The sequence below is a fragment of the Galeopterus variegatus genome, unplaced genomic scaffold (assembly GCF_000696425.1).
Source record: "Galeopterus variegatus unplaced genomic scaffold, G_variegatus-3.0.2 Scaffold9544, whole genome shotgun sequence".
Taxonomy (NCBI): Eukaryota; Metazoa; Chordata; class Mammalia; order Dermoptera; family Cynocephalidae; genus Galeopterus; species Galeopterus variegatus.
Genome location: NW_007735655.1, coordinates 23985 through 35627, shown reverse-complemented (window position 1 = coordinate 35627; position 11643 = coordinate 23985). Strand labels below are relative to the sequence as shown.

Here is an 11643-nt window from a genome sequence, read left to right as displayed (position 1 = left end):
CTCAGCCAGTGAGCGGGAACCGGTCTGTATGTGGGATCCGAACCCTCGGTCAGGAGCGCCGCCGTGCTTCCCAAGTGGCGCACTTATCCAGTGCGCCACCGGGCCGGCCCCAGAAACTTAGTGTTTTTAAACAACACAGATTTATTATCTTAATCTAGGTTGAGTATCTGTTATCCAGATTGCTTGGGACTAGAAGTGTTTCAGATTTCAGATTTTGTCAGATTTTGGAAAAATACATACCGGTTTGTATGTATTTCTGAAACCTGAAATGTTCCAGTGAGCATATCCTTCAAGCATCATGTTGGCACTCAAAAAGTTTCAGATTTTGGAGCATTTCCGATTTTGGGTTTTCAGACTGTGCTCAACCTGTATTTATGACTGGAGGTCATAGTCTGGAATCAGTTTTACTGATCAAAAGTCAAGGTGCTGGCAGGGCTGCATTCTTTCTGGATCCCCTGAGGGGACAATCCATTTTCTTGCCTTTTCAGTTTCCTGTGGCTGCCTGTATTCCTTGGCTTATGGCCTCTTCCTCCATCTTTAATGTGCCTCACTCCAGTCTCTGCTTCCTTCATTAAATCATGACATTCTCTGACTCTGACTCCTCCTGCATCATTCTTATAAGGATGCTTGTGACTATACTGGGTCCACCTAGATAATACAAGATAATCTCTCCTTCTCAAGACGCTTAACATAATCACATCTTGAAAGTCCTTTATGCCATAGAAGGTAACATATTCACAGGTTCTGAGTGTTTGGATGTGGAGAGCTTTGGGGTCCCTTATTCAGCCTACCACAGCAAAATAAGCCAACTACTGTTCCACAGACCCACACCTTTTGAACTCCATCTCTTCTGCCATTTCCTTCTTTATTTGCCCAGATAGAAGGGGGTGAAAGTCCAGATTTAGAATTAGGAAATGTCACACAAGCATGAAGCCCAAGCCATATATTCCAACTCAATCTTTTTCTAAAGAGCTATATACCAAGGCACTGGGCAATAGTGCATTTACTTATAAAGTGAAACTGTTATTTCCATTCTATTATTCCTTGAGGCTCCTACGAGAAGTTTAGTTCCTATGAGGCTCCTATGAGAAGTTAGGGTAGTAGGGAAAGTCTTGAGAGTTCCTCACTAATACCGTGTAATAGATCACAACATCATTTTTAACCTCTGATGAAACTGCTCCAAAGATCTGACCATCCTGACCCCATATAAAGAAGCAACTAGCTAAAACTGGACCTCAAAGTTCACTTTATTGCTGATCAATTTTACATACACCTAAATTGTGGGTGCACTTCAATGGACCAGACCTCTAAGTGGGGTTTTAAAACAGCAGATATCTTCATCTTCCTCAGGGTCAGTTCACTGGAGCTGGATGTCCTAAGCATGAATATTATATACATATTGAAAATGCATATTGAAGTGCTCTGGAGAACAAGCTAGAATACTTGATTTCATATCCTTATTAGTTTTTTATTAATCTTGCCTAATCAATACTTTGCACTGAAAGAATTATCATCATCATCATCAGAACATCATAAGAACGTTGCATACATAATGTGGTTCTCACCATAAACTGATGAGATATTCACATTTTAAGATTCAAAAAGTTGAGACATGGTGACATCAGACATGTTTTCCAAGGTAGAATGTCTAGGAAGTTGTACAGCTAAGATCAAACATAGGTCTGCGCTTCTCAAAAACATAGTCATAGAACCGTGTCTGAATTTTAGCCCTACAACCTCCTAGACACTTAACTCTCACCTTTCATTTCCTCTATCTATATGTTATTATTGTCTCATTTTTTTATTTGCATTACAAAGGCAAGAATATTTGTCCTGCTTGCCTCACAAAGTAATTGTGAGCAGAAAATAAAATAGATGAAAATTTGATATATTTAAACATATTCTACAATTTATTTTTCCGGAAATCTGTGTTCATATTGAAATATTGAAAGCATGAATGAGGAAGTGTGAAGATACCCTATGTTTTTCTCTTATTTTCTAATTTTGTAGGTAGACATACTTATTTTCAGAGAAATAGAAGCATGGATAGGGAAAATTGTGGACTTTCCCATCTGGTTATAATTACTTTTAACATTTTTATAAATAAAATTTCAGACTTCACATTTTATAGCAATGAGGTCACATTTTACATACATTTTTGTAAAATTTTTTCTACCTCTCAGTGTCAATAGAAGTACACATATTTTTTTGTTTGTTTTTCAATGGAAGTCAGATTTTTTTTCTTTTTTCTTTTTTTTTTTAAAGATGACTGGTAAGGGGATCTTTTTTTTTTTTTTTTCGTGTCCGGCAACGGATCACAACCCTCAGTGTCGCACCCGTACGAGACCGGACCGGCAACGGGATCGCAACCCTAGGTGTTGCGCTCGCACCTTGCTCAGCCAGTGAGCGGGAACCGGTCTGTATGTGGGATCCGAACCCTCGGCGGGAGCGCCACCGCGCTCCTAAGCAGCGCACTGTAGCAGTGCGCCACTGGGCTGGCCCCGGGTAAGGGGATCTTAACCCTTAACTTGTTGTTGTCAGCACCACACTCAGCCTGTGAGCTAAGCTGCCATCTCTATACACGATCCGAACTCGCTGCCTTGGTGTTATCAGCACTAACCCTCGGCGGGAGCGCCACCGCGCTCCTAAGCAGCGCACTGTAGCAGTGCGCCACTGGGCCGGCCCCGGGTAAGGGGATCTTAACCCTTAACTTGTTGTTGTCAGCACCACACTCAGCCTGTGAGCTAAGCTGCCATCCCTATACACGATCCGAACTCGCTGCCTTGGTGTTATCAGCACCGCACTCTCCCGAGTGAGCCATGGGTCAGCCCCTAGAAGTACATATATTTTGAATAAGTTCATATATCCAGTGTAAGGATATATCATGATTTGATTAATTAAATCCCCATTGTTTAATATTTAATGTATAATATGCTTTTAACAACCAAACCTGGAAGTAGATCTTTCTCTCTTTTATCCTTTTCTCTGGGATATTAAGAAAGCAGTGATGAATCCAGTCTGTTCTTTGGTTGTAGGCTGACAACCAAACACATTTATGAAGAAGGCTTGAAATGCATAAATGCCACAAAAATATATATAATTAAAAATTTTCCCGAATCTATGCTTCAAATGAATAATAATAAGGCATAATTTCAGCCTCACTAAAAAAGGAGTCATCCTGCTTAATTCTTTACCACTTGAACCCTTGAAGCCTCATCTCCATAGCTAGACCAACCCTGGCCAATCAGATACCAGCCTTTCAGCACCAGGTTTTACACTTGCTGACATAATATCAGCCCAGGTCAGGGACCAACCTGCCCCCTCAATGCAGGAGACCAAGCACATTTGACAGACTTCCCTGAAAGTACATGAACCTTACACATTTAAAAAAAGATCTAAGAATTTGGCTGAGGTGTCAGGTTGAGAGAAAGGGAAGGAGTGGGAGAGGGTTGGCTTACTGTTAGCTCACCTTTTCCCTGCTGTTTTCTCCTGCCATCTCATAAAGGAAAAATCAGACACAACTAAGTGGCTTAAAGATTTCCATGCATTTACTCAAAAAGCAATGTGGCAGATGCTAAGAAATGTTCTTTCTTCTTGCCTAATTTTATAGCTTTGGCATCACATTTCTGGTGTTGAATAGTTCCTCTACTCTTCTGTGCATGTGACAGTAGCTAGAATAGGCAGGAGAAAAGACAATGAGATTTCTCCTCTTTACATTCAGTAGTGTCATTAAAATGCTAAGAGAGCCCCACATAGTTGTCTGGGGCCATGGCACTCAAAGTAGCTAGTTTGCAAATTATCTGTCTATGATGAGAATAAGGAGCTTGTGCCAGTATAAATCGACACACTGCTTTCTTTATCGAGAAAGACTTGCTGTGGGAAAAAAAAAGTTGGTGAGCCAAATAGTGTGCTTAATAGTATAGTTGGTGGAATGGGGGTGAGGGTGGGATAGACTCTGTTTAACCATAGTCTCATGAATAATGAATTTGCTTTCAAAAAAACTTATGACCAATGTGAAAGACGAACCTTTCTCAAAAACCTTGGACATCTTATTGAAGTTTCTATGGTAGTTCTTAAGGCTCTAGAAGCTGTGTTAGATGTGCCATAGGTAAAAAGTTGCCATTGGTACAGAAAATGTACTGTGGTATGTCTTCTTTTCTCAGGCATGTGTGTAACCTACTTAGGAACGTAGTTCTTCTTTTGGCTAAACCCACTTACTTTTTCTTTTTTTATCAAGAGAAAAAAATGAGGGAGAGTATACACAGGAAGGTGGGGAATGGAGACATGTTACACTGTGAATCCCATTCCATTTTGGTTAGTAATCACTAATGAAGAATTAATTTAGAATTAGGACTTGATTGATTCTTATCAGATCGTGACCAACACCGCTCTACTAGTTGTTTGGCTAATAATATAAATTTTTCCAAAGTACTTACACTTTTTCATTTAATGCACAAAACTATTCAGTTATTGGTCAAGTACCTTGCTTTGACTGATAAGCATAGGTGCTCAGAGATAGAGTCACTTGCCCAAGATTATGTGGCCAATAAGAGATGCAGTGGATTGGGAATCTTTTGACCACTATTTCATATCTTTTCCATTATATTGAGCTCTTTTAACCAATGTGGTTGGAATTTGGGAGTATTCATGAAATAAAAACTAATAGTTCAAAATTCATGGTACTTTCTGCAACACAAGAAGATAAAACACTAAGGAATTAGACATTGAAATTGGTCATTAGATAGCTTAGCTGATTCAATCATAAATTAGCTCCAGGATATAATAGATGAGTAAGATCAAGAGCAAGTACATTCTTTATGGATTTAATGACTCTTCTGTGGTAAGCACCAAGAAAAGTGGGTGAGACAGACTAATTGCCCAATAGATGGTGTCTGCCAGTCTCTTCTGCTCTATTTATCTAGAAAAATAACTAAACTATAAATAAATTACCAAATTAAAAATAAAAAACACTTCCAAATTAATCCCGGATCTCTGTTCTTCAGGAGGAACCTGTAAAAGATCACTACTAGAAAAAGTTTTGCATCATTTGACATTTAATTTAAAATCATTTATCTTCCAGTGCTACTACCAGCAATTAATCATGAATTTCAGAATACATTTACCCAAAAGAAGAGAGAGCGTGTTTTGCATAGAGCAAGTCAAAGAAAACCAACACACCTGAGAACAGACATCTTAAAAATAAGTGTCCTTTACTAGTCCCCTTAGGAGACACCTAAGATATGTAGTGGTATCATTGTTCTGTCCCCTGTACCATGCAAAATAGCATTGTGCTAACCAAACTCTAATAAATAGACTTTAATACTTAGCCTTTTATTTTCAGAAAAAACGGACCATCTAAGAACACATACTTTCATGAAAATAAACATATTAATTATTTAGCACACATGGCTGATGAGATAGGCAAAAATGTGTTTGGTACATTCAACAAGAATTGAAAATAAGAGTGCAATCACTTCTGAATTGCATGGGTTTGGATCCAAGCCAATTATATTACTTCATTAACTCTGCCTAATGGAACGAATGTGGAATTAACGTGAGATATATATTTTAGAAAAAATGTATCTGTCACTACATCAGCAATAAATTTTAAAGAGTTAACTTTGAAGAAGCTACACAAAACCCCTAGAAGAAAAAGTAGTCTGGGAAGGGAAGAGAAAGAAAGAACTGTAGGAACTTAATGTAAATTAAATGTAAATGGAACTAGGTTCATATACAGCATCATTATTTGAAGGTCATAGGAATAGAATTTAGAACTAAAAAGTGATCACTTTAATAAAATGGACTAGCCTCAAGTGTGAGTTTGAGTGTGGTAGTGAAGTGAGAAAGTTTTTGATAAAAACATGCTTTGATCCCTTCCTGCATGTAATGTTTTATTAAGCCTTTTTTATGTAGTGATAATATATGATCCCTTCCTGCATGTAATGTTTTATTAAGCCTTTTTTATGTAGTGCATATGCCTTGCAAAAGTTGATAGTTAAACTCAACTACTTTAATGAATTTCCCTTTTTGAAGGAAGTTGGTCTCCTTCAAGCTGATGATCCTATGTATTTATATTTTGAATAAATAGTATTTTGAAATAAAACAATAATGCTTTTACCAGGGGTTTGATCATATCACTGGGATCTCCTTCCATTCAAGAGTCTGGCAGGATGTTATGAAGTGATTACTTATTAATTAAAACCTTCATATGAAAGAAATCAGCAGCCCAAAGAAAGTGAGAGAAAACAGCTGTTGCTGCTCCTACTCTAAAAGCAATTTTTATTTGTTTAAATAAGACACAATTTTGTTTTACTTGGTTGTGTGAATAAGTCCACTTTCTTCTAGGATCCTTTATTCAGGCACTAACACAATCAACAAATTAGGTCACTGGTCAGTCGACTCTAAGGATAGCGGCTAAATTAAATCAATTTTATTAAATGTGTAAAATGACTTTGACACACTTTCATATTTTGAAAGTTTAAAAAAATCACACCAGAGTATCAGAGAAAGGTCTACTTTTCAGGAGAAGAAAGGGAAAGATCAGTTATTATTTTGCTGAAAGCAGATTATGATCATATCCTAAAATTACATATTCCAGTGAGATGGCATTGAGCAGGACATGCTTAACATAGAATATTATAGAATGACATTTAAATGATATACTAAAAGTCAAACAAGTTAGAGATGTTTGAATTTAAAATACAAAGGGAGAGAAAATGTCTTCAGTTGTACACACTAAATCTGAGTTAATAAAATAATCTCTCCCTTTCAAGATGTGTAGCATGAAGGTAACATTGACAACAGTGATATAAAATTTCTAAATTGAAATACAGAAGTAAGTGTTCTTGGCAGTATTCATTTTATGGTCGTCTTGTAAGGGTTGTCCCCGGAGGACTTTATTCCCCCAGTGGTCTTAAAGCTTTGAAGTTTACTGATTCTAGGTGCTGCTTCATGGTTTTTCTGGTCCCCTGGTTGTAATGTTCTGTATACTGCACACATCCATTATTGAACGCAGATAATTTCCCTTCTAACTAAGAAACACTATTTTGGAGGAGGGGAGGAAACTCTTGCTATTTATGACTTTTGCCAAACCATCTACAAATAGAAACGAGTCTGGAGACTATGACCACTATTGGCAACCTATGAAGAATTAGGTAATAAAGAAGCAATGATGAGAAGCAAGTGATGCTGACTCCTGCATTTTGTTAGGTCTGATTCTGCATATATATTAATAATGATGCACCCTATGGATGCAATTTCATGTTTGTAACACTTTGGCCATTGGCAGCATTGTGCACCTGTGTTTTCCATGCCTTCCCATCTGCTGCCTACAATCATTCAGATTCAGGTGACAGAAATATTTTAGATAAAAGTTAATCAACCTGCACTCTGCAGATGAAATCTCTATGGTTCAGCATTAAATAGGAACCTTCTGGGCAACTGCTGAAAGTAGCTTGTACTCGCCTTTCCTAAGATTAAAAATGTAAGATTTGTTTTTCTAGAAAAAGAAATATTTAGTACTTCCTTTATATTTTATGCATAGATTCTTTCAAACTTTTCACTTGCATATTGCCCTTATCCATTTTAGTTTTTATCTCTGCATATATATAAAAAGTGGAAGAGGAAAGATTAGAAATATTTTTCCAGCTAAAGAGATAGAGTGAAAATGATGTAAAGTCAGAAATTCTCCAGGGACTGGACTCTCTTACTAGTACACTGACCAATGTTGATCAAGCTCCAGAAGTTTCCTTAGTTTTTAAATCTTTAAAATGGGACCAATGCCAATTACCTATTTGCTTCATAAATACTTTGTGCGAGGCTTAATACAGCCTGATATGATAAAAGTAATGTATAAAATGCAGGAAACTCCTAAAAGTATCCTGTGTCTTCTTAAATATTTATCTCCTCATCGTTACTTGTCAAGTTAAGTTCACAAATAGCTTCTTTTATTGAATATATATATATATATATTTAACTCATAGAAAACTGAATCATTAGATTCCTATTCCTTTATTCTTAGATAATAGGAGCAGAAATGGGTTGAATGCAGCAATTGCTTACCAGCCCCTGAGCATACATCACATAGAAGAAAGGCAGGGACAAAGAAACAATCCCCCAATGCGTCCACCCAGTTCGTTTTTACGCTGTCAGGTGATATTTCTAATGCACCGATACCCAAGACTAATGAATCGCTCTTCTTTACTTACTGCTTCTGAACTAGTTGCAGATTTTCTACTTACTCAAAGGAATTCAGAGGCATGTGTTTTCTTCCTTAAACAATTACCTGAGGGTCAGGCACAACCGAAGAAGTCGAAAAGAGCAGATAATGCTCCCAGAGTTCTTCACGGGGGTGTACGACTCTAGCAGTGTCAGGGACCCCCACCCCCACTCCCGGCACTAGTCTTCAGAACCCCGACTTCTACTTCCGTCGGGCGTCCCCTGGATTTTTCCCAACTGGTCAAAACATGATTTTGGCGTAATCGTCCCCCTTCCTACCACCACCCGCGACCCCAAACTCGCATTTTATTTCCACCCGCGCTTAAAATGCTTTATTCTACTTCTACTGAGGTCCTTCTACCTACCACCTACGGACATGATCAAATCCTTAAACCGTATCAAAGTTATGAAGCCCCAAGTCCCTCCGACTTCACCCGGCCCTGTTCTCGCCTCTCCTCCCCGGCTGAGTCGCGGTCCCCAGCAGCGCCCATCACTGTGCCGCGCGCCACACTCCGCTCACCTGACTCTCCCGCGGAAACTCGTGGCGCACGATGCTGATCACTGGAATATGCAAGACTGAGCTGACCAAGTCGAGCTCCATCATCTCGCCCTGGCCCTGGGGGAAGGCGAGCAGCGCCGACACCCCTTGCACCACCACGGTGTGGCACACGCTCTGCAGAAAGGAGAAAGGGTCACTGCTCCATGGCGAGCTAGGGGAGGAGAAGGGCAAAAGCGGTAGATCTCCCAGGCCCGCCTCGATGGCCATCACTACTTCCAAAGACAGGTTGTAGGGCAACAGCCCTTCCACGCGGTTCAGGTTGTCCACGGCGAATAGGAGGGCGTCCCGCGGCCATAGAGTCTCAGACCCAGCGCCCTCCCCTGGCTTCCGGGCGCCCGGAGGCCCCCGGCCATGCAGGGCGCTCCCCAACCAGCGTGCGCCTGGCGAGGGCGCCGGGGGCCTCCAAGTCCCTGGCTCCGGCTCATCCCGCTGGGCTCCTGCCCGGCTGCTGTCCGGAGCCCGGCTGGCCGCGCGGGGGCCCCTGATCCAGGGCTGCAAGTGCACCGCGCCCACCCTCACCGCGTGCCCGATGCGCTTGAGAATCTGGCAGGGCTGCGGGTGCGAGGAGGAGCCGGGCACCCCGGCTAGTACTAGTGCGCAGGGCGGCGGCAGCAGCAGACAGACCCTGCTCAGCAGCCACCACAAACTCAGTCTCCTCATTACTGAGACCCACAGGGAGAAAGCGCGCCCCCTCCTGCGCCCGGCTCGTCCCTCTGCGGCCGCCGCCTAAGGTCTCCGCCTCCAGGTCCCGCGCGCGGCTTCACCAGACGCGGCGAAGCGGTCCCAGGAGCTGGAGCGGTCTCAGGTCAATGCAAGTTGTAGCCTAACGCTCCCTCGGCTGTCCCAGATCCCGCTGCCGGGTCTCTCCGCCTCGCATCCTCTGCCCGCCCAGTCCCTGCTGCGCGGAGCCGGGCAGGCGGGCGGGCCGGCGCCTGTCACCCGCAGTTTGGGCGCCTGTTCCCTGCCCGCCCCATCTGCAGGGCGCCTCGGGCACTGCGTCCAGCCCCGCGGGGCGGCTGGGCTGAGAAGCTGCCGGAGTGCCAAGGAGTCAGCGGTGACAGAGGAGCAATGCTCTCACTTGGACTCTTTCTTTTCTGCTCACTTCTTTCCTGGGGTCGCGTTGGAGAGGGCGTTCACGCCCGGGGTGCGGGAAAGAAGCGAAATCCGCTTTGCTCCACTGTCGGCCACCCGCTCGCGGGCTCCCCCAGCGCTGGCTTCATTTCCCTTCCTCCCTCGCTACTTCGTCTCTTCCTTCCTTTCGTTATGTTTCCGCTCAGTCGCCACCGCGGCTGGCTTCCTTGGAGGAGCGACACGACTGGCCAGCAAAGGGTGGCTCTGCTTGGAGCGCCAAAGTTCTCCCCGCCTCAGCCGGCGCCTCCCTGTTGCTGCGCCCTGGCGCCGGCCTGTCGCTTGGCTGCGCTAAGCGCCCGCGGATGGTGAGATTCCCGGGTGGCACAGCCCGCGCCCCTGGAAAGTCCTCTCCCCTTAAAGTCGTAGTTTGCGAAATTCCCTGACATCTAAGAGGGCAAGGACTCTGAGCCGAGGAGAATTCTGAATTTGGAGTCGCGCCTGTGAGATCTATAAGATCCAGTGGCTCACTGGGAGATCTTCAGAGAGGCTGTGACTTTAACGAGCTTGTCTTCGATGTGTCGCTTAAAAGGTTTTTCTAGCTGACGGTATTAAAGCAGGAATTATTTACACATTTAATCTTCTCAGATTCCTTTTCTCTGGCGTGTGGGCCTTTACATTTTTAAAGAATCCATATGTTTTAGTTTTTCAGAACTAAAGTGAATTTGAAGCAATTATTTGTTCAAGAAATTAAAGAGATTCAAAATACTTTTAGAGTTTTAAGTACAGTCAAGAGCAGTTCCTGGTTTAGACCAAGAGCCCCAGATCACTGTTTCTAGTAAGTTATTTCATTTGTATGGTAATATAGTAAGATCATGGGACATGATTTCATCTTTTCCTCCACGATTTGATAATCTGCAATTAGAAGGAAAGAAAAGCGTTAAGGGTGGGCCTGTGGTTTTCCATGCATACAGATTAATTTTATTTTATGCCCCGGTACCATTTAGAAGGAAGGTGGTAGAGATAGCCATGGGGCAGAGCAAGCATTGATAACACTTCAAGAGAACCACGACCTTAGCAATTTATTTCACCCGCCCTTGCCCTGCTGTTTGGATCTGCTAAATTGTTATGCAAATACAGCTAGCTTTTAACTCTGGAGGGTTGCTTTGATTCAGGAGCTAAAGTATCCATCATGCTTTAAATCCTTGGGATGAAGAGGCTCTAGCGAAAGAAAAATCCCAAGAAGGTTGCAAAGTGAATGCTGTTTTCCTCAACATGGACCTATAAAGGCATCTAAGAACAACACTTATATGACATTCAAATCGTTTTTGCAACACTGGGGTGCTAGCTAGAGAAGGCTCCCAGGAGAGAAAAGTGAAAATCACAGTAGGGGCTGAATCTGAGGCCCAAGAGAGCATCCCATGAATGGGAGATAAGCTGCCCCTAGCCTGCTGGAAATTCCTTCTTGCTCCAGAGGATTCCATTTGTCGAAATCTGAATAAAAATATTGTAAAATTAATTCTATGCTGCTAGCATTGCAGGAAGATTGGGGATCTATTAATTGTGTAGTATGGAGGTGTATTTGTCTGTGTTTGAGTATGTGTGCATTGAAGAGTATAACACCCCAGATTATGACCATAATTCAGTGTTCTAATCTCAGTACATGGCATTACGCATATGTTCAGGTCAGGTTCCCAGGAAAATAGATGGTGATGGAGAATAGTTTGATCTGATCATTAATGCATCCTAGAGTCATTGCATGTGTTTTAGACCTCTCGCAAGTTCATGACTACCTTGAG

The 11643-nt window shown here is 42.3% G+C and overlaps 1 protein-coding gene across 1 annotated transcript in view; it reads right to left on the bottom strand.

Moving 5' to 3' along the window:
* LOC103609377 (glutamate receptor ionotropic, NMDA 3A-like) overlaps positions 1–9592 on the bottom strand; it is a 47824-nt gene extending 38232 nt beyond the window's left edge. Inside the window, exon 1 of the mRNA XM_008593707.1 lies at positions 8738–9592. Within this exon, the coding sequence (XP_008591929.1) occupies positions 8738–9436 (699 nt within the window). The 5' untranslated portion in view covers positions 9437–9592. The remainder of the gene's footprint in view (positions 1–8737) is intronic.
* Positions 9593–11643: the final 2051 nt, after the last annotated feature.